The sequence below is a fragment of the Anolis carolinensis genome, chromosome 1, assembly GCF_035594765.1.
Source record: "Anolis carolinensis isolate JA03-04 chromosome 1, rAnoCar3.1.pri, whole genome shotgun sequence".
Classification (NCBI taxonomy): domain Eukaryota; kingdom Metazoa; phylum Chordata; class Lepidosauria; order Squamata; family Dactyloidae; genus Anolis; species Anolis carolinensis.
In genome coordinates this window covers 89,825,802-89,850,265 of record NC_085841.1, presented here as the reverse complement: position 1 = coordinate 89,850,265, position 24,464 = coordinate 89,825,802, and the positions used below count along the sequence as shown (strand labels likewise).

Here is a 24,464-nt window from a genome sequence, read left to right as displayed (position 1 = left end):
TTAGTAGTTTACAAAGGGATACCTGTACTTTCCAGTTCTACAAAGGAGTATGGGAGGTGCAATCCTTGGGCCAAACTTGGCTTTAGATTCACAGACAGCGTCCCTGGCACAGACAAACAGCCCTGCTTGAGCTGGCAAGGGCCAAATCAGGCTCCCTAGTTTCCCCAAAAGGAGGTGTATTTGAGATTATGGGAGCTGCAATCCTTTGGCCAAACTTGGCTTTTGATTCACAGACAGCGTCCCTGGCACAGACAAACACAGCCCTGCTTGAGCAGGCAAGGGCCAAATAAGGCTCCCTTGTTTCCCCAAAAGGAGGTGTATTTGAGATTATGGGAGCTGCAATCCTTTGGCCAAACTTGGCTTTTGATTCACAGACAGCGTCCCTGGCACAGACAAACAGCCCTGCTTGAGCAGGCAAGGGCCAAATCAGGCTCCCTAGTTTCCCCAAAAGGAGGTGTATTTGAGATTATGGGAGGTGCGATCCTTGGGCCAAACTTGGCTTTAGATTCACAGACAGCGTCCCTGGCACAGACAAACAGCCCTGCTTGAGCAGGCAAGGGCCAAATCAGGCTCCCTAGTTTCCCCAAAAGGAGGTGTATTTGAGATTATGGGAGGTGCGATCCTTGGGCCAAACTTGGCTTTAGATTCACAGACAGCGTCCCTGGCACAGACAAACACAGCCCTGCTTGAGCAGGCAAGGGCCAAATCAGGCTCCCTAGTTTCCCCAAAAGGAGGTGTATTTGAGATTATGGGAGGTGCGATCCTTGGGCCAAACTTGGCTTTAGATTCACAGACAGCGTCCCTGGCACAGACAAACACAGCCCTGCTTGAGCAGGCAAGGGCCAAATCAGGCTCCCTTGTTTCCCCAAAAGGAGGTGTATTTGAGATTATGGGAGGTGCGATCCTTGGGCCAAACTTGGCTTTTGATTCACAGACAGCGTCCCTGGCACAGACAAACAGCCCTGCTTGAGCTGGCAAAGGCCAAATCAGGCTCCCTTGTTTCCCCAAAAGGAGGTGTATTTGAGATTATGGGAGCTGCGATCCTTGGGCCAAACTTGGCTTTTGATTCACAGACAGCGTCCCTGGCACAGACAAACAGCCCTGCTTGAGCAGGCAAGGGCCAAATCAGGCTCCCTAGTTTCCCCAAAAGGAGGTGTATTTGAGATTATGGGAGGTGCGATCCTTGGGCCAAACTTGGCTTTAGATTCACAGACAGCGTCCCTGGCACAGACAAACAGCCCTGCTTGAGCAGGCAAGGGCCAAATCAGGCTCCCTAGTTTCCCCAAAAGGAGGTGTATTTGAGATTATGGGAGGTGCGATCCTTGGGCCAAACTTGGCTTTAGATTCACAGACAGCGTCCCTGGCACAGACAAACACAGCCCTGCTTGAGCAGGCAAGGGCCAAATCAGGCTCCCTAGTTTCCCCAAAAGGAGGTGTATTTGAGATTATGGGAGGTGCGATCCTTGGGCCAAACTTGGCTTTAGATTCACAGACAGCGTCCCTGGCACAGACAAACACAGCCCTGCTTGAGCAGGCAAGGGCCAAATCAGGCTCCCTTGTTTCCCCAAAAGGAGGTGTATTTGAGATTATGGGAGGTGCGATCCTTGGGCCAAACTTGGCTTTTGATTCACAGACAGCGTCCCTGGCACAGACAAACAGCCCTGCTTGAGCTGGCAAAGGCCAAATCAGGCTCCCTTGTTTCCCCAAAAGGAGGTGTATTTGAGATTATGGGAGCTGCAATCCTTTGGCCAAACTTGGCTTTAGATTCACAGACAGCGTCCCTGGCACAGACAAACAGCCCTGCTTGAGCAGGCAAGGGCCAAATCAGGCTCCCTTGTTTCCCCAAAAGGAGGTGTATTTGAGATTATGGGAGCTGCGATCCTTGGGCCAAACTTGGCTTTTGATTCACAGACAGCGTCCCTGGCACAGACAAACAGCCCTGCTTGAGCTGGCAAGGGCCAAATCAGGCTCCCTAGTTTCCCCAAAAGGAGGTGTATTTGAGATTATGGGAGCTGCAATCCTTTGGCCAAACTTGGCTTTTGATTCACAGACAGCGTCCCTGGCACAGACAAACAGCCCTGCTTGAGCTGGCAAGGGCCAAATCAGGCTCCCTAGTTTCCCCAAAAGGAGGTGTATTTGAGATTATGGGAGCTGCAATCCTTTGGCCAAACTTGGCTTTTGATTCACAGACAGCGTCCCTGGCACAGACAAACAGCCCTGCTTGAGCAGGCAAGGGCCAAATCAGGCTCCCTTGTTTCCAAAACCCCTTTTGCGTTGAAAAAAGAAAGAAGAAAGCCCACCCCGCCTGCAACAGAAAAAATGGTGCTGCAGAAAAATTGCTGGCCGGGTGGGAAAATGGAAAACGCCAATCTCGTGAGGAAAAAAACACCCATAGGCCCTTTGCAAAAAATTAAAAAAGAAACACCCAACAGTTTCCAAACCCACACCACCCAAACTCACCCACCCAACCTTTTCTCCCGGTCTTCTGTAGCCTAGCTTTAGCTCAGACACAGCCAAGGAAGCTGTGACACAGCAATCTTGCCTGCCTGCCTGCCTGCCTGCCTGCCCAGAATCTCCCTTCCACCCTCTCCAGATTCCCGGTGCAAATGAGCCACGAGGCTCCGTGCTCGCTCTTTTCATTCAGGACGTCCTACCAGCCCCCCCCCCCCCTGGTTAAACATGCTCTCTGATTGGCCACAAGGTGCAAACAACACGCTAGGTTGCCCCAGTGCACTTAAACAAGTTTGGGTGATTTGCAAAAGCTTTTTTAAAAAACGAAAAAAAACGACGACATAACTAAAAATGGCCAGTCGCGGTTCGAAACCGCGATATCCAGACGTGTGGACAATCAAGGCCGTATATTGCTTCAAAACAAACGAAAATAACGAATTAATAACGGGTAACGGGGAAATCGAATTATTTGAGCAAGCCTAGTATGCGAATATGGAGAGCTTCTCAATGGTAGAGGAGACTTGCATAGAGAGGGATGGAACTAGCAACAGAAGAAGAGACTGGTCCAGCACATTCTTCTTCCTCTTTAGTGCTGCTGGATATTCACAATCTGTATCTGGCTAAGAACATGGCCTAAGATAAACAAGAGTCAACTTTACTTTGGAAAAGCCAAGTCCTGATCGGCTACAAATTACACTGTGACTGAATAAATTGTCAATTTTATTCAGTCTGCATATAATGTTGTACTCTTGCCGGCTTCCATATATTTGTAAAGAGATTTAAAGATGGGCTTAAAGCCAACCTTAAAAACTGTTGCATAGATATTGAGAACTGGGAAGCTCTGGCCCTTGAGCACTCTAATTAGAGCTCAGCTGTGACCAGCAGTGCTGCAGAATTCGAAAAGGCATGAATGGAGGGCTTAAGGGAGAAATGTGCCAAGAGGAAGGCACATCAAGCCAACCCTGACCAGGACCGCCTTCTGTCTGGAAACCAATGTCTTCACTGCAGAAGAACATACGGGTTAAGAATAGGTCTCCACAGCCACCTACGCATCCACTGCCAAGACACTACACTTGGAAGGCCATCATCCTCGGGCTCAAGGGATCACCTAAGTAAGTAATTTGTAAAGATCCTTAGGCTATTTTTAAAACTGTGAATGTGAGAATGCAGCTAATAGGTTTTGAAAATGTAATCTTTTTTCTTTTTTCTGATATAAAAACAGATATGGGTGATTTCAATGGGACTGACATCTCTCAAATACTTCCATCTTGTTCTGTTCATGTGCTTAAACTTTGAATTGTTAGAAAGAATGGGTTTCCCTGCTAGGATGTGCTACAGTTTGTTTTTTCTCATTCCATGCACTCCATGACGGCTGCATCTCTACCTTCAATATAAATCTCATATGAAGGGCCCAGGAGCTACTCCAGTTCAGCCCAGGAGTATCCCTAAGCATTTTGGATACCAACAAGCAATTTCCTCTCAGAGACTTTCTGATAATGTTACCTTTCTGATCACATGGCTTGATGCCCGAAATAACATCTCCAGAAATGTGATATTGCCAGCAAACATCTGTTTGGGATCTGCTTACTAGCGGTGATGCAGCAGTGGTCTGTTGGTGTCATGGACTGTGAATTGGGCTAATGCAGCTATAGGATCACTCTGGAACTTCAGGATAAATCCTCTGTTTTGTGGACAGAGATTAATGGCTGGATGCGACTATTCTGTGCATTGGTTGTATTGCTAGTCTGATTGCTCTGGGGCCAGTCCTGAACTATAAGACAGAAAAAGCACTGTGATAAGAGGCATTGGGGGTGGGCAGGTACTGAAAGGCCCTTTCTCACTACACACTTGCAGCATTATGATCCCACTTTAATTATCTTCGCTCCATCCTATAGAGTCCTGGGATTTGCAGTTTAGAGGGGGCATTTAGAATTCTGAACCAAAGAGCTCTATTACAGAGGTGTAAACTTGTGGCCCTCTACATGTTTCAGACTCCTTGAAGCCCTTGCCAGCTTATCCAATAACAAGGAATTCTGGGACCTGAAGTCCAAAAACATCTAGAGGACCCCAAGTTTGATAGCACTGCTCCAGTACCTCACCAAACAACTAACCCCAGAATTCCATAGGCTGCATGCATGGCAGTTTAAACAGAATTTGTAGTGTTATATGCAGTGTGAAAGGGCCTTCTAGAGAAGTATTGATCCAGTTTCTTCCAATTTTAGACTCAGGCAGTGTTAAAATTCACAAATATGACTTCGTGGAATCACCAAACAGCATGGGACAATGCTGGCGCATTAGCAGTTAGCCCAACCATTCACATTAATCAACCTTTAATAGGCAATGTATTAATTTGCATAGGCAGATCTATCAGAGGCATAGAAAAACAAAGACGAATGTGGGTATGATGGATAGTCACCCTCCTAGACACATGAAGTTTGTCTTTAGGCAGTAGCGGCATCTGGTTACTGAGCTCTAATTGCAACTTTGAAATATTACAAGATACAGGAGCTTCTGCAACAGCAATGCCTAAAGGGCATTTTTATTTCCATGTTAATCATACCCATTGGAATTGTTTTGTTAGAACTGTACTGAAAAGAAAAAATATGTACATTTGGGTAGGGTTTTTCTCTCCTAGAGGAAGATTCAAGGAGACATTTCTAGAAGTGAGCAGCCAGCTTTCATGTAGTGATGTGATTAAATTGTAACATGTGACTCAACAGTGCTAAAATATCTCTCTACTCAAGATACTAGGCTTGATCGATCCATGAAAAATTTGATTCTAAACTCGTTTCAAAACTAGAGGGGGCAGTTTTTCGTTTTTGTTGCTAATAACGAATTTGGCCCCCAAAATTTTTCGAAATTAACGAAAATTCATTATTTTCTAAATTAATACGTTAATGGCGGACGCGCATGCGCGGTGGCCCAAAAACAGCCCGAAGGGGGGGGACTTAGGGGGCTCTCCCGCCCTCATTTTTTGAGTGATCTTCTTCAAACTTGGTACAGTGGTAGAACACATTTAACACTGATAGCTCACCAAAATGTGGAACGTTTCCCTTATCCTCTGATTTTTGGCAAATTTTCATAGCTTTTATAATAAACCATTTTTAATAATTGCAGAAATCTGTTCCTGGTTTGAAAGTCTTATTTCCTGTTAAATTGGGTTGTCTTTACTGTGAAAGTCATTGTTCTACTTCAGAAACTTTGTTTTTGTGGCTGAAACTTTGTTAAATTGGTGTGTGTGTGATATATATTGTGTATATATATATATATAGTCCCTGCTTTTGTGTGTGTGTGTGTGTGTGTGTGTGTGTGTGTAGGTAAAGGTAAAGGTATCCCTTGACGTTAAGTTCAGTCATGTCTGACTCTGGGGGTTGGTGCTCATCTCCATTTCTAAGCCCAAGAGCCAGTGTTGTCCATAGACACCTCCAAGGTCATGTGGCCGGCATGACTACATGGAGTGCCATTACCTTCCCAGAAACACCCAGAAAATGGGAATTCCAGACAGGAAACAGTCAGGGCCAGCTAATACCTCCCAACAAAGGATTCCCCCAGGTAGGAAGCAGCCAGGCTTTGAAGCTGCAAGGCTATTCAATGCTAATCAAGGTGACCAATTGCAACATTCACACTTGCCTCCCACAGACAAGAGTTCTTTCTCCCACCCTGGACCTTCCACAGATATATAAACCCCACTTGCCTAGCTTCGCACAGACGTCAAAACCTCTATGTCTGCCACAGATGTGGGTGAAACGTCAGGAGAGAATGCTTCTGGCACATGGCCATAGAGCCCGGAATACATACCACAACAGTGTGATCCCGGCCATGAAAGCTTTCGACACAACACAACCACAGTATCCATTCAAGTTCATGTAGCGTGGTATGGACTGGAGACCTGTATTGGGGGGAGGGAGGGTGCGAATCTGGGCCCCTGGGAGCAGCCGAGGACGGGCCTGGCCCACACCCCCTCGCATCCCGGGCCTCTTCCTCCTCACCGCCGGGCCCCTCTCGGTCTCTCCAGGCCTGAACTGAGGCGAGGCGGCGGCAGCGGCCATTTCCCCCCTCCGTCTTCCTCCTCCTCCTCGGCCTCCTTCCCCCTTGCCCCCTCCCATTGGCTGAGCCTCCCATTGGCTGAGGGGCAAAAGGAAAGGAGTTTGGGTGATTTGCAAAAGCTTTTTTTTCTTAACGAAAAAAACAAAGAAATAAGAAAAAACGGCCTCTCGCGATTCGAAACCGCGATATCCAGACGTGTGGACAACCAAGGTTCTATATTGCTTCAAAACAAACGAAAATAACGAATTAATAACGGGTAACGGGAAAATCGAATTATTTGAGCAAGCCTACAAGATACTATGGCTGCAACTACACATTGTAGTAGCAATGCTGCTATGAAAAGCAATGGTGTTATATATTTTTTCCTCCTCAAAATGCACAAAATGTAGGATGTGATATTATCACCTCCCAGATCTTTTTCATTGCTGATGCTTTCTTTTTGCCCAGGGAGGTAAAATCAAAGTGTGAATGTCATGCACAGGGTTTTCTGCGACTGAGATTTTGTGAATCACCCAAGGTTACCCAGTGGGTTGTCATGGCTGAGTGGGAAATCGAAACCAACTGAAACCTGGTCTTCAGTTATTAAATACTCAAATCACTACACCACGGTTTCACTTTTTCTTGAACATTACCTAATCCCAAGGTTGAAAGCAAATGATAATACAGTAGAGTCTCACTTATCCAACATAAACAGGCCGGCAGAATGTTGGATAAGCAAATATTTTGGATAATAAGGAGAGATTAAGAAAAAGCCTATTAAACATCAAATTATGTTATGATTTTACAAATTAAGCACCAAAACATCATGTTATACAACAAATTTGACAGAAAAAGTAGTTCATTACGCATTAATGCTATGTTGTAATTACTGTATTTAGCACCAAAATATCATGATGTATTGAAAACATTGACTACAAAAATGTGTTGGATAATCCAGAACGTTGGATAAGTGAGTGTTGGATAAGTGAGACTCTACTGTATTCTTATAGTTCATTTTTAGGAAATTTCTCTGATAACACCTGCAGATTAGTGGATTTCCATGGCTGAGTGAAACCTTGAACTCCAGTTTCCTGGAGTGACAGTCAACATCCAAACCACTATTCCATGTTGACGGTCACATTTAGAATACTACCGTGTTTCCCCGAAAATAAGACAGTGTCTTATATTAATTTTTGCTCTCAAAGATGCGCTAGGTCTTATTTTCAGGGGACGTCTTATTTTTCCATGAAGAAGTATTCACATTTATTGTTGAACAAAAAAATGAACATTTATTATATACTGTACATTAGTTGTCATTACAAACCAGCATAACCAGACAAACTGAATCCTATCAAGAAGTTCTTGTTACTACCAATATTTCCATATACAACACTCTATGGTACGTACATTTACCATCCCGCATGCTCTGGTGTTCTGTTCGGCGAGCCTGCTTCCAAACAAAAACTTTGCTAGGTCTTTCTTTCGGGGGAGGCCTTATATTTAGCAATTCAGCAAAACCTCTACTAGGTCTTATTTTCTGGGGATGTCTTATTTTAGGGGAAACAGGGTATGTACAATTCTATTTAACATATCGTAAAAAGAATATTGTAGAGTTGGAAAGAAAAAATACAGTGAATATAATCAAAAGGATGAGCAACCCTTTGTGAGAAAAAAAAATTATCATGTTTGAAACTTGGAACAGTTGTAAGTGGATATTCAACAGGGGAGGATAAAGCTATGCACAACATGAGAAAAGTAAAAGAAAAGGGTTTTTCTTTCTCTAAACCAGTGGTTCTCAACTTTTGGCTCCCCAGGTGTTTTGGCCTACAACTCCAGAAATCCCAGCCAGTTTACCAGGTGTTAGGATTTCTGGGAGTTGTAGGCCAAAACATCTACCCACAGGTAGAGAACCACTGCTCTAAAACTATAATCTAGGTATATCTACTGCAGAGAGGAGGGTGTGGGCATTGCTCCCCTATAAGAATCCACCTCCTCTCCATGTTATGTTTCTTCAGTCACCAAATTTCTAGCATTGCCGTAACTTAAATCCTTATCTGAGCTTTTAAAAATTGGCATTCAAAGGCATCCAAAGATAAAGGGCAGCCAAAGGTACCAAGATGAACACAGTAAAGACAAAAGAGTTCCAGCTGTGAATGATTTTCAGTGTCTCATTATTTGCAATTCTGGAAATCTGGGGACAAAAGGAAAATATCTGAGTTCATTGAATGAAACTGAAAATGGAAGACCAAGGTGAGATAAAACAAAATACACATTATTAATATTTGGAACTTGCTGCCAAAGATAAATGTAGTGATGACCACTGTGTTGTAGTTTTAAATAGAATTGAACCTATTCAGGTTGGTCTATGAAGGAACATTAGTCATGACGGCTACATATTACCTCCAGGATGAGAGATAAGATACTCAGACACACTGTAAAAGCATTTCAGGAATATTCTACATTATTTTCATTGGTTTATCTTGTTCTGTTATCTAAAGAAAAAAAGATCCATAGTATACCTGGAAAATTCAGTGGCAACTCAACTGCTGTTGAACATGGGCTGGCATCATCATTTTCACTATTAGTTGCAAGGAGCTTTGTTACTTTCAATCCAACAATTTTAATCAGGTCTCCTGTTGACAAGCAGCATTCGTGGTTATGTCTTTCATGCACCGAATCTAAAGGAGACCACAAAGAAAAATGAAGTTGTTTTAGAGATGTTAACAGCAAATTCTTCTGTAAAGATTGCTCTCTCATTAATTCTTTGATGACCCTTTTCCAGATAGTGAGGAAGCACTGTTGCTGACTGTAATCACAGTTCAAGGGAGAAAAGCAGAAACCAAAACATATATTTCTTCCTATTTCACTTCAAGAATTATTGTCCACATAAGGCAGTGGAAAGAAAGAGACACTCAGACATAGAGAACTTGGCCTGACAGCAGCAATGTAATCTCCAATGGGAAATCGATCCCTTTACTAGTGTCCGAAGTTGCAGCTAGAAAGATGATCTATCCATCTCTGCTGATGGAGAGAGGTGGTGATGGCAGCAGGCAACCCTTCCCTCACCATTAACTGCAACAATGTTCTTATCATTTCTTGTGATGTGGCTTATATGCACTCTTCAACCTCAAAGAACAATCTGTTTTTAATTTGAAATTCCATATCCGGTTCTTTGGCTTTTTTTGTACTTATATGCCTAGCAGCTACATAGAAAGATTTAATGATGCTCACATTCCATTCAAGAGAGGAATTGTGGTCCTAGGCTTTATCGTTTTGCCTTCCAGTGCAAATATTTTGGAACTGTATGTTCCATGATACTATAGTATCCTCCCACCTCTCCTTACCATCTGCTGTATCTAAATTGGTTACTTTTCATTTTATAATGCTTTGTTTCTCAGTTAAAACAGAGGTGGAAAGTATTAGCGAAATTGACCATAAAAAAACAAAGACTTGATCCTAGTGCATGCATTATTATGTTGATTGTTTGTCGTCACATTGTGTTTGCATTGTGTGTGGCATTTTTAATTGCAGCTGTAGGATTGCACAATGGTAGCTGACAGTGGGGACAGTCATAGGTGAGAGCAAGGAAGGCAGCTCCCAGAGACTGGAGAGAAAAAGAAAATTTTGGAAATCATGTGCAATAAGTAGCAACATTATTTGCAATCTGTTCTTTGGAGGAATCTTGATTTCAAGTCTCTAGCTTATTTTCCAGTGAATTTACTGGCTCTCTGGTTCTTAAAACATTCTCCAGAACAAACCAGTCTGGGGGGAGGGGGTAGTTTCTTTTTTTTTTCTCTGCAAGCTAATTTTTGTTTCTCAAATTTATTGCCACATGCCAAGTTGATCTGTAGTAAGCCCTTTATAACATTCTGCTTCCTTAACTAACATTTTGACCTTGCTTATCTTTCTGTATCTGGGTCAAATGTCTTGATATCTTTGTCATAACTAAACATTGGCCTCTAAACTGTTAAACCTTTTGCCTGAAAATAACAGGCACACATATATTTTAGGATATGATAAAAAATAAAGTAGAGACACACATGGAAAATAGGTTGTTCTCTCACTCTGTACCAATATATAGGCTGGCAAGGATGTACATGAAGTTTTAGTCAACTGAGCATTCCTAGTGCATTTTTTAATAAATATGGGTTCTTCAATATTATATTTTTCAGTGACCTCAGCCATTGCAGTTTCATCTTTGAAAGTTCTTGGAGAATGGGAGAAGATTGGAGGAGGTCAAATGTGGTCCCTATCTTCAAGAAGGGAAAAAAGAAACAAACAATTACCGTTCGTTCAGCCTCACGTCGATACCAAGCAAGATTATGGAAAAGATCATTAAGAAAGTATGATTTACAAGATATTTGGAGATTAAGAAACCCAAATCAAAAAGATTTTACATTTTATTCTAATTGACATAAATCATGGTCTAGATTAGACATGTTCTGGGTATCCAAAAGTTTAGTAACCAAAATAGATGAAATAAAAATACTAGCAAGGGACTTATCAGACCATAGCCCATTAATTATGAATATTAATAAAAAAAAGAAATTCACAAATTGGAAACTTGATAGCAATCTGATTAAAAAAGAAACTGATATAAAAAAGATTAAATTAATGACTAAAGAATATTTCGAATGGAATGATAATCAGGAAACCAGTCCACAAATAATCTGGGACACTTACAAAGCAGTAGCAAGAGGTTTTCTAATACAGCAAAAGGCTCTGAAAAATAAATTAAAAAATCAGAAACTATTTGATTTACAAAAGGAAATTAATATTACAGAAAACCAATTTAAAAAAAGACCGGGAGATGTGAAAATTTTGAAAAATTTAGAAATATTACACAAACAGAAAAAAAAATTAGAATTAGAGAAGCTAGCCAATCAACTAAAATGGATTAGACAAAATACATTTGAAAATGTGAATAAGCCGGGAAAGTGGCTCACAAGAACAATAAGAAAGAAAAAAAATAAACAGCAAATCACAAAAATAGAGACAAAAGGGAAAGAGGTATACACAGACGAAGGAATAAAAGAGAAATTCGAGAGATTCTATAGAGACCTCTACAAAAAGGACCAAATTGATCCAGAGCAAATGGGGGAATATCTAAGTAATCAAAAATTACAAAAAATAACAGAGGATCAAAGACTAATATTAAATAAAGAAATAACAGAGGAAGAAATAAAAGCAGCTATAAAATCATTAGATGTAAACACATCCCCAGGGCCTGATGGCTTTACGGCTTGTTTCTATAAAATAGATCAAGAAGAAACTATTAAATATTTAAAAATAATAATGAATGAGGCCCTAAACAAAGAAATAATCCCAGATTCGTGGAAAAAAGCGGAAATTGTTCTAATCCATAAAGAAGGACTAGATCCAAATAATGTTAGAAATTACCGTCCGATATCACTCTTGAACACTGATTATAAAATTTTCACTAAAATTTTGGCAAATAGATTTACTAAATTTTTAACAGAATGGATATCAGAGGATCAGACTGGATTTCTCCCAAGTCGAAGTACTAAAGACAATGTCCGGATAATAATAGATTCCATTGAATACTTTGATATTAATCATCAAAAAGAGGTAGGCTTTTTGGGACTGGACGCCAAAAAAGCCTTCGACAATGTTAGTTGGGAATTTTTCAAATTACTACTAAAAGAACTAGACATTGGAACACAATTTCAAAATGGAATTAACGCAATTTACAGTCAACAAAATGCTAGAATTAGAATCAATAACCAATTAACTGAAGAATTTGAAATAACAAAAGGAACGAGACAGGGGTGCCCACTATCACCATTAATCTTTATTTTTACATTAGAAATGCTAATTAGATCTATAAAAACAGACGAAAATTTAAGGGGCATCAAGCTGGATAAGCAAGAAATAAAGATTCGGGCATTTGCCGATGATGTAATTTGTATAATTGAAAACCCAAAAACTAAAATAAAAGATTGGATAAATAAAATAGAAGAATTCGGAAAATTGGCAGGTTTCAAAATAAATAAAAACAAAACAGTAATTTTAACGAAAAATATGTCAATAAAAAGTCAGAGGGAATTAAAGGAGATATCGGGATTCCAAATAACAATTTTTTAAAAAATATTTAGGGATATGGATAACTAGTAAAAATAACCAACTACTAGATCTGAACTACGGAGAAAAATGGAAAGAGATTAAAAAAGACTTAAATAATTAGACAAACTTAAATATATCTCTTATGGGCAGAATTGCAGCCATCAAAATGAATGTCCTACCGAAATTATTATACCTATTTCGAAACATCCCTATCATAAGAGGTACTAAATTATTTAAACAGTGGAATACAGAATTAACAAAATTTGTATGGAAAAATAAAAAAACACGAATTAAATTTAATATAATGATTACCCCCCAAACAAAAGGAGGCTTTGGCCTCCCGGACTTACAAACCTACCATGAGGCTTGCACATTAGATTGGGTAATAGACTGGGTTAAATTGGGAAAAAAAATCTTAACCATAGAAGGGTTTAATTTACGTTGGGGATGGCATGGCTATCCATATTATGACAAAATGAAAGTAGATAAAAATTTTGGGAACCATTTTGTGAGATCATCTTTGATTAAAACATGGTTAAAATATAAAAGATATTTTTATAATAAAATTCCATTATGGCTCTCTCCATTAGAGGCAAACCAACGGAGATTACTCGGATGGGAAAATTGGCCGACGTATAAAGAAATTATAAGAAAAATAAATAGAACTTCAGAAAATCCATCGATTAAAGAATTAGAAGAGATCCAAAAAAATTATAAAAACGTATCCTGGTTCCAATACCACCAAATAAAAGAAAGCTATAAAACAGACAAAGAGATTGGATTTAATATGACTAATAATTTTTGGGACGGTCTTCTAAAAAGAAATAAAAAAGTAATAACGATCTTATATAATAAGATACTTGAATGGAAGACAGAATCTGAAATAGTAAAGGACTCAATGTTAAAATGGTCCAGAAATGTAGGCAGAAGTATAACCATGGACGAATGGGAAAATATCTGGAACAGAAAGATGAAATATTGTTATGCTATAGAATTAAAAGAAAATTGGTTAAAAACAATTCATAGGTGGTATCTAACACCAAAAAAACTTGGATTAATGTACAAAAATAGAGATAAGAAATGTTGGCGATGTAAAGAAAGGATAGGGTCATACTTTCACGTTTGGTGGAATTGTAAAAAAAAATAGAAATTATTGGAAAGAGATACACATGGAATGTAAAAAAATTCTAAAAATTGATCTTGATTGCAAACCAGAATATTACCTATTAGGACTTTATGATATGGAAAACAAGGATGGAATATACTCTCCAGGGGAAAAAGAAAATAAATCTAAAATTTATGTATATGCTGTAACAGCAGCAAGAATAGTGATAGCCAAAAATTGGAAAAATCCTAATTGCCCTACAAAAGCAATGTGGTTAGAGAAATTAATGGACATAAACAATATGGATAAACTAACCTATTTACTAAAGAGAAGCACCGGTAAGGCGATGAAAGAAACAGACTGGTCCGAATGTGAAGAATACATAATGGAAGAACTGAAATGATAAGACAAGACACAGTATGGAAGAAAGAAGATTGGAAGTCTACCCCCGCCCCCCTCCCCCATTAGGCTACCTTTCCGGATGTCTGTATCCAGACTCCTACACGAACTTTCCCTCTGACTTCCCCAAAACCTACCCTCTTACAAATCTATCTTTCAATCTATTTAGATAAATCTCACCAACCCAATAATATGTACCCAAATCCTCAGTATTCTCAGAATCACTCATTCACACCCTATTAACCCTCCCCGACTAACCCAAACCCCTCCCTCCCCATACCTTCCCTTAGCAAATCTAGAAGATGTAAATCTTTTTTAAAATATTCTTTAATAAAAATGATTTGATATTTAAAAAATATATATAAAAAAGAAAAAAAAGAAAGTGGTCCACAAACACTTAGAAAAGAATTTGGTCATCACTAATAATTAACATGAATTTATCAAAAAAAAAAGTCATGCCAGACTAATCTGATCTCTTTTTTTTTATATAGAGTTACAAGATGGGTTGATACAGGGAACGCCGTGGATGTAGCGTACCAGGATTTCAGTAAGGCCTTCAACAAGGCCCCCCATGACCTTCTGGCAAACAAATTATTCAAATGTGGGCTAGGCAAAACTACAGTTAGGTGGATCTATAATCGGCTAAGTGAACGAACCCAAAGGGTGCTCACCAATGCATCTTCTTCTGGAAAGAAGTTATGAGTGGAGTGCCACAGAGTTCCGTCCTGGGACCGTTCTGTTCAACATCTTTATTAATGACTTAGATGAAGGGCTAGAACACATGATTATCAAGTTTGCAGATGACACCAAACTGGGAGGAATAGCTTATACTCCAGAAGACAGAAGCAGAATCCAGAGCAATCTTAACAAATTAGAGAGATGGGGCGAAACTAACAAAATGAAGTTCAACATGGACAAATGCAAGATACCCCACTCAGGCAGAAAAAATGACATTCAAAGATACAGGATGAAAAAGATGTTGGAGTCCTCGTGAACAACAAGTTAAACATGAGCCAACAATGCGATGCAGCAGCTAAAAAAACCAATGGGATTTTGGCCTGCATATATAGGGGTATTGTGTCTAGATCCAGAGAAGTCATGCTACCCCTCTATTCCACCTGGAATACTGTGTCCAATTCTGGGCACCGCATGTGATGCCTCATGGGCCTTGTAGTCCTGTTCCTAGTACTATTGTGACAGATGAAGACGAAAACATGGGGTTTTCGCCGGTTCAACAAGAGCTGGAGTCTCTTCACCTGCCGGATGTTGATGTTTGCCCTCAAGAATTCAGTAAAACAGGCCTTGGGCAGAACTCCCCTCCGTTTCCCAGGAAGGAATCTTATTCTAGAGACAGGGGAGTTAGAGAGGCCCAACGGAGGAGTTTGAGGATTGCTGCCAAACAACAAACTGATTAGGTCTGCTTCCCTTGGGAAATTCTAAGGAGTCTTGCATCTGGACAGAGTTGGGTTTCGCTTCTTGTTCTCTAGGGAAAGAGACTTGTTGGCGGGAAAACGAGACCCAATATAGGTGTTTGGTGCGAGAGATTCTTTGCTGAGTCAATTGATCAGCTTCAGGAGAGAGATCGTGTGTGGACTTCGTAACCCCAGTTCCTTGCTTCCCGGATCAAGTTTTCGAGCCTTGCCTAGCCTTGCAGTTTAACCACGGACCCTGCTCCACGCTTCATGTTTAGCCTTGTTTCCAGTCACGGACCTAGCCAAGAATCAAGTTTATTTCCAGCCTTGCTGTCAAGCTTCATTGGACTTCTAAGACTCTGACATTTCCCCACACTATTGCTTGGCAAGAGTGTGTGTTTCGGTCAAGTGGATTAAAACTTTGAACTCTAATATCATTTATTGGACAATACATTTTTGGACTATATTTGACCTCTTTTGAAAGGTCTGTTTCTGAACTATATTCTTCACTTGTTTTTATTGCTTTTATATATTTCTTTAATAAAGATATTAGATAGAGACTGGCCTCTGTGTAAGTTTATTGGTGCCCAGCAGCCAGGGATCTGACACCGCAGTTGAAGGGAGATGTTGACTAGCTGGAAAGCGTCCAGAGGAGGGCAACTGAAATGATTAAGGGTCTGGAGAACAAGCCCTATGAGGAGCGGCTTAAAGAGCTGGGCATGTTTAGCCTGCAGAAGAGAAGGCTGAGAGGAGACATGATAGCCATGTACAAATATGTGAGGGGAAGTCATAGGGAGGAGGGAGCAAGCTTGTTTTCTGCTGCCCTGCAGACTAGAACGCGGAACAATGGCTTCAAACTACAGGAAAGGAGATTCCACCTGAACATCAGGAAGAACTTCCTCACTGTGAGAGCTGTTCAATAGTGGAACTCTCTCCCCCGGGCTGTGGTGGAGGCTCCTTCTTTGGAGGCTTTTAAGCTGAGGCTGGATGGTCATCTGTCGGGGGTGCTTTGAATGCAATTTCCTGCTTCTTAGCAGGGGGTTGGACTGGATGGCCCATGAGGTCTCTTCCAACTCTATTATTCTATGATTCTATGATTCTATGACATGATGATAGCCATGTATAAATATGTGAAGGGAAGTCATAGGGAGGAGGGAGCAAACTTTAGTCCTAAAAGGTCTCTCAGGAGAGGTATAGAGGCTCAGCCCTGTCTCGGGCTCTAGCTCCGTCCTCTGTGTCCCAACAAGCGCCTCAGGAGAGGTATAGATTTTCAGCCCTGTCTTGGGCTCTTGGGAAGAACCCACTCCCCTCCCCTGGCCCTGCCCCTGTGTCCTAATAGCTTCCATCACCACCCCCCTGAATCGCTGCAGCGCCCACCAGGAGGCGGTAGTGCCCACTTTGGGAATCACTGCTTTAGATTATTCTATGGTATGTTACCCCCAGAAGTTACCATAGAATCGAATTGGAGGACACAGTAAATTCCTACATATTTAGGAGCTCTAGCTCAGTGGTTCTCAATCTGTGGATCCCCAGATATGTTGGCCTTCAACTCTCAGAAATCCTAACAGCTGGTAAACTGGCTGGGATTTCTGGGAGTTTTAGGCCAAAACACCTGGGGACCCACACGTTGAGAACCACTTCTCTAGCTCCTCCAATTTAATTGTAAGTAGGACCGGAAGTGAGGTAATTTAATGGCAATCAGTCATATCCACAGCTTCATATAACTACAGTCTGGCAAGGAACATACCAGTATTACTGTACCCCAGATATGTGGATCTTATTGTATCTCCAACTATTCTACATGGGTGCAACAGAGGAAGAGATAAGACAACAAGGTGTTACGTCTTCCTTTAATCTGATAGCAGCAACTGCTGTTCGTTTCCTCTTCTCCCAGAATTTGTCATTATAAATAGTCAATCCATTACAACTTGGAAAATGAGGTGCTCTTTGTTAGCTTGGGCAGGATGAAATACTTTTTGTTTCCACTTCTCACTGGATGGTCTTTCTCAGTAGATTTGGGCATTTTAACAATTACATTTTGTTACAAACTGGTATTTGCTGATAGGATCTTGGGAGGAGTGCATTATTTTGGCTTAGAAATGCCAGAGTGAAAACTGAAGGCAGCTCTTCTACTCTTAATGATTGCGCAAATGTGGGAAATCCAATAGGTGTTACTTGTTACTGGGTTTCATGAAAATCAATGCCTACTGAAATACCCTCTTCTCTACCATCATTAAATGTCTTCTCCAGTTTCCTATCTGGCATCTTTAGCTTAGGATACCAATGTATCGTAAATTCACTGAGTTGGAAGGAATACAAAAAAAAGATATTGGCCCAACTTAAACTTATTTGGAATACTAAGTTTGGGGTAAATATGCAAATTTCAGGTAAGAAACAAAGTAGTATGAATAGATAGGAATCCAACCACCCTTTAATCAAGTCAGTTTCCTGACAAAGTGAATCATCTCCAAGAACACGACCCAGTTTCTCCCTAGCTTTCATTGATGACAGCTGACATTACAAGCAACTTACTGGCATAGATTATACTGTGCGTTCTGCCTTCCCATATAATGCCAAGTATACACATGGGGAAAAAACAAGTGTATCACCTTGCTTATTGTCATCATGCAAATTTCCTGTGTTTTTCTGTACAAAGGAAGCATAAAATCCATCAAAGACATAAAGGTAATTATGAAGAAGAACTGATTCTTTCTTTCAAGTGAAAAACGATGTTGCACATCCATCGTAGAGGAAACTCAAATAATGCAGCCTATTTACGAGGATCAAACACTGTCCCTGGAGGTGGGAATTAAAGAACTAGATGTCTTTGAAACCACCTTTTTGAGTCTGCGGCTCTGTTCAGAAAGAACTCCATTTATATCCCTTTATAAGCTCTTCCCTGATTTTACAAATCCATATTAGCTGCTGCTGTGATCACATCAAAGCAACCAAACAATTGGTTCAATAGCTTTTGCCTCTGATTTTTCCGAAATGTTAAATAGGGTGTGCACATGCATGTGCTCATGCACACACACAGCCAGGGATGAGAGTAATTTTTCTCTGATTTCCTTTTATACGATTTCCAACTCATTAGGTTTTCAAGTAACTGTAAATTTTTATATATATATATATATATATATATATATATATATATATATATATATATATATCCCACCAATGCATTATGGTGAGTGATTGAGGTCAGTAATTTTCAAATGGTAATTTCAAACTTAGATGTTAAATGAAGTCTAATGGTGACATCTCTGTTCAGTTTGAAATAAACTATGTTCCTTACACAAGTATGTGTTTAAAAGCTATGGTTAATAGGTTTTACATATTTTAAAATGATACCATTTTAATAGATATTTACCTAGAAGCAAGTTCCAGTGGGTTATTTCCTTTCTGGTAAGAGCCACTACAGTCTGAACATTGGCTACAACTCTGGAGAAAAGGGCTCAGATCTTTGCTTGGCCACAAAAACCCACTGGGTGACCTTGGATTAGTCACACACTCTCAGCCTTGGAGGAAAGCAGTTGCTAACCTCCTTTTGACAAGTCTGGCCAAATAAACCCAACAATAGATTTGCATTAAAGTTGGCATAGATTGGAAACACCTTAAAGGCACACAACAAGAAAGTGTGTGTACGGCATCTGCTTAAATAACTCTAGTTCAGCTGTATAGATTTGCAAAATATACAATTGCCACTCAATTTACAGTTATAATGCAAGGATTGGCAATTAGGGTCCCCCTGTTTAAGTCCTAAATTTCAATAGGGAGCCACTTTTTAAAAAGCTAAAGCATTCCCAGATTACTTTAATGGCTTTCCTGCAACTGCCAACAGTCTAGGTTGGGCAGGGACAATCTCAATCTTTTCTTTTTCCTCTTCAAACTTTCCACCTTTGTCCTCACCTTGCTCAAATTGTTGTATGCTGAATTCAAAATGCGAAAGCAGTTTGGTCTCTGTTCACTCAGCAGAGAGGAAGAAAGAGGCAAAATCTTGTTCTTCCCAATTGGCTGAGTCAAAAGCAAACTGCTGCAAACTGTCTTTGCTCACATCTCTGTTCTTCCTCATGAAAAAAAAAAACACCTTTAACATCTCTGTTCTTCCTCATTAAAAACTTTTGACTTCTTGAACAAACTCTGGTATTTCATGGCTTCATGTGTCCTGGCTTTCATCTGCAAAATGTAGGAGTGTATGCTATCGATTTAAAATATATGTATTCTCTATTCAAAAATCTCGAAGCAACACACAATAATGTGATACAATTTTAATTATAAAACCATGAAATATTATTTATAGTCCCAACCATATTGAATGATGTACATTAAAATAAGTTAAAGTTGTGTACATATAAAATTGATTTTATATTTTAATATATTTTAATTTTAGTATTCAGTTACTTCTTTTGATTCATGAACTCACTATAGAATAAATACACCTATTTGTGTTTTAGGCTGTAGTAAAAAGGGTTTTCTTTTTTTCTTTGATTTGAACAATTGAGGTTAAAAATTAACAATAACCCATTTTTCTTCTTAGGTGTATAATTGTATCACTTCTAAAGGTGTAAGAAGAACATATCGCCATGGGCCATATAACCTGGGGTAGGCAAGAATCAACCTGGATGAATGATACATGGGCCCTTCTTGCTCCCCAACATGGGACAAGTCCATTTTACGCTGTTTTGCCTCACATTAGCCAAAGTCTGGGAATGCTCTGAAGCAGCCCTGCAGCAATGGCAATGAGAACATTGAGGTAAGGGTGGCTGTCCAGAGAGGCGACTGCTGGAGCAGAATGGAGGCAGACTGTGAAGTTGCCACAGGGGTTTCCTGAGTTTAAAAACTACACTAAAGGGGCCTTTTCACCTTATTGGCTCTGGTTTCTTTCATCATCTAGGAAACCATTCATTTGTGCTCATAAGTCCTAGAAAGGGGATACAGTTTCAAACAAGTTTTCATCACTACAACAGTATAGCTGTGTGGATGCTGTACAACAGCTACAATTTTCACTTGCCTCTGTGCTCTCAAGGGCTAATTTGTGGGAAGAGCTGTCCATCAAATACAAAATAGTAGAGTATCGTTCACAGCTCAATCACCCATTATCCTCAGTCGTGGGGTCAGATCTTTAAATGTGACCCCATTTTTTAAATTTTTATTAACATATATAGAAATAGAATACATCGAAAAAGTGAGAACAATTATTGAATAGAAATTGAAGGGAAAAAAGGAGAGATAGTGAAGAAGGGAGGAGAGAGAACTATAAAAAAAGAAGGGAGAAAAAATATATGAAAAGAAAAACAATAAAAAATTGTGGAAAAAAGGATAATGGTGACCAAAAGGAAAAGATTTTTAAAAAATAATAATAATAAAAATTAAATTAAATTTAAAAAATTGGTCTTGACTTCCTTTCAGTCCTTTACGGTTTGGTTCTTTTCTAATTCTGCAGAATATTGTTATATTACTGTACCTCTCCCAGTAATTATTTGTTTCGTCTTCTTCTAAAATACTTTTCTACCTGATCCCAGGTTGTTTGTTTTATAGGGTTACCCAAATTCTTTTTAATCAAAAAAGTCAATTTGTCCATGTCCTTGATGTCCATCAATTTAATTCCCCATTGATCTGGGTCTGGCATTTCTTCTAGTTTCCAATACTTTGCATAGATGATCCTGGCTGCTGACGTCATATAAGTGAATAAAATGTCCTCAATTTGCGACATTATAAAGTCCTTATCTGTTAAACCTAATAAATAGTATTCTGTTTTTTTAGGGAATTTCCTTTGAAAAATATTTTGAATTTCTTCATGAATCTTAATCCAGTAACTTGTGGCCTTGCTACATGTCCACCACATATGGAAAAAGCTTCCATCTTGGTCATGACATTTCCAACAATTCTTTGGAACATTCTTGTATATCATAGATAGTTTTGTAAGGGTCATGTACCATCGGTGAAACATCTTCAGCCAATTTTTCCTTAAGGTCAGTCGAATACGTATATTTTAGCTTTTTATTCCATATTAGTTCCCATTCATTTAGATTTATAGGTCTTTGTATGTTTTCTGCCCATTTAATCATGCAAGCTTTTATAGTTTCCTTCTCCGTAGCCCAGTCCAGCAATTTGTTATAGATTTTTGTAATCAATTTCTTATCTATTTGGAGTATTTTGTCCCAAAACTCTTCACTAAGGTTAAATCCTAGCTTATTATCCTGTTTATAATGATCTCTGATTAGTAAGTTATGGAGCCAAGAGATATTTTTAAAAGTCTGCTTTAATTCTTGATGAGTTTTCAACGTCGTTGTATTTTTGATTAGAATATCCTTATAAGATGGCCATGAAGTCCAACCTAATAATCTTATCTGATTAGCTTCCATTGCCGACACCCATCGCGGGGTTTTAGTGTAAAAGTTTCTTTTATATTTGTCCCATACTCTTAATAGTGAAGACCTTACAAAATGATTTCTAATGTTTTTCTCTTTTTTCGTTCTGTCGTACCAAGTATAGGCATGCCACCCTATCCTAAGGTCGTGGCCTTCTAAAGTTAATATTTTTTCTTTTTTTAGAGTCATCCAGTCCTTTACCCAGGTTAATGCACAGGCCTCGTAGTAGATTTTTAGGTCTGGGAATCCAAATCCTCCTCTATTTTTTTATCCGTCAAAATTAAATAATTTATTCTTGGCTTTTTCCCTTTCCAAACAAATTTCAGCAACTCCTTAGTCCATTCTTTAAATTTTTTATCATTCCGTATTATCGGCAAATTTTGAAAGAGATATAAAAATTTAGGCAGTATTTTCATTTTTACTAAGGAAATTCTTCCTAATAAAGAGAGATTTAGGTGTCTCCATTTCTCCAAGTCTCTTTTTATTTCATTCCAAAGTTTCTCATAATTGTTAGTTAGGAGCTGTGAATTTTTGGACGTAACTCATATTCCAAGATATTTAATTTTGGTAACTATTTGTATTCCTGTATTACTGTTCTATTTTGTAATTCTTCTTGTTTATTTTTCCCAAAATTTTTGGTTAACAACATTGTTTTCTTTTTGTTGAGTTTGAAGCCTGCCAATTTCCCAAATTTTTCTGTTTTCTGTATCCAATTGTATATGTTTTTACCTGGATCTTCTATAATCCCAATTACGTCATCCACAAACGCTATTATTTTATACTCTTGCTTCTCTATCTTTGTTCCTTTGATCTTAGTGTCCTCCTTAATCCTTTTCATCAAAATCTCTAAAGCCATTATGAATATAAGGGGAGATAGAGGGCAACCTTGGCGGGTGCCCTTGTTTATCATAATTTCCTCCGAAATTTGTCCATTGATAAAAATCTTTGCTGTCTGTTTTTCATAAATTGCACTAATTGCATTGTTAAAATGAAAGCCCATGTCTAATTCCTCAGTCAATAGTTTGAAAAAATCCCAATTAAGATTATCGAAGGCTTTCTCCGTGTCAATTGCTAATAGTGTTAATTCTTTTTTATTATTCGTCTCATAATATTCAATTAAATCTAAAACCGTTCTGATATTGTCCTTCAAATTTCTGTTTGGGAGAAAGCCTGTCTGCTCCTCTCCTATCCAATCTTGTAGGAAATTCTTCAAACGTGCAGCCATAATATTCGCAAATATTTTATAGTCGGAATTTAATAATGAGATTGGCCGGGAGTTATGTAAATCTGTTTTCTCATACCCTTCTTTATAGATCATCACAATCTCTGCATTTTTCCAGCTTTCTGGGACTTTTTATTTGTGAGCGCCCTATTCATTACTTTTTTTTAGCAATGGTATTAGTTCCTCCTTCATGTTTTTGTAATACCCCACTGTATACCCATCTGGGTAAGGGGCTTTATTAGGGTCCAATCTATTGATGGCCCTCTCTATTTCCTTCTCAGTTATTTCTTTGTTTAATGCTTCCCTCTGTGCTTCTGTAATCTTTTGTAATTTGAATTTTCCTAAATAGCAGGAAATATCTTCTTTTGATATCTGTTCTTGGGTATAGAGTTGTTTATAAAACCTTTGGAACTCTTCTAATATTTCCCTATCTGTATTTAATTCTTTATCCCCTATTTTGATCTTAATTATTTGCTTCGATTGTTTCTTTTTGTTTACCTGTCTTGCCAGCCACTTGCCAAGTTTGTTTGCGTTTTCAAAGTTTTGTTGCTTTAAGAATTTCAATTGTTTGGCTAGCAATTCTAGTTCAAGATGGTGTTTCCTGTGGTTCAAAATCTTTATCTCTTGTATTAACTCTTTATTCCCTGGTTTGACCTTAAGAGATTTTTCTTTACTCTCTAACTCGTTCTCTATTTTCTTTATTTCCTTGTTTCTCTGTCTTTTAATTTTCGCACTGTGCTGTATCAGATGTCCATGAATAACTGCCTTAGAAGCATCCCATACTATTAATGGATCCATATCCTTTATATATAAACTTTATATACTCCTTCAGGAGTAGTTTGTATTTCTTTATATCATCCTCTTTTTAAATTAAATTTTCATTGAGCCTCCACTTCCTATAGTAACTCTTATGGTTAAAAACTATTTCCAATGGACAATGATCCGAAAGCTCTCTTAGTCTTATATTAAACTCCTGGATTTTGGTTACTAATTTTTTCGTATTCCATGCCATGTCGATTCTGGACCACATTTGGTGTCTATGCGAATAAAATGTAAAGTCCTTGTCCGTTTGATTTCTACATCTCCAAGCATCTTACAATTGAAAGTCCTGTTTAAGCTTCAAAAATTTTGGGGGAAGTGTACTAACTCCTTCTTTTTGTTTTCTTACTTTTATCCCAAAGGTTGTTTAATACTCCATTAAAATCTCCTACTAATATAAGATCATCAAATTCAGTTTTCGACAAATTTTCCTTCAAATTAGCTATGAATTTTGTTTTTGGCCCATTGGGAGCATATATATTACAGATTAAGATTTTCTGGTCCCCAATTGTAATTGTGACTCCAATTTGCCTGCCTTCTTGATCTTTAAATTGGAATTTGGAGGGAATATCTTC

General features: G+C 39.0%; 1 protein-coding gene across 1 annotated transcript in view; it reads right to left on the bottom strand.

The window, feature by feature from the left end:
• Positions 1-24,464, bottom strand: part of themis (thymocyte selection associated) — a 124,479-nt gene that overhangs the window by 89,229 nt on the left and 10,786 nt on the right. The window contains exon 2 of the mRNA XM_008118971.3: positions 8,997-9,155. Coding sequence (XP_008117178.2) covers positions 8,997-9,155 — 159 coding nt within the window. The remainder of the gene's footprint in view (positions 1-8,996; positions 9,156-24,464) is intronic.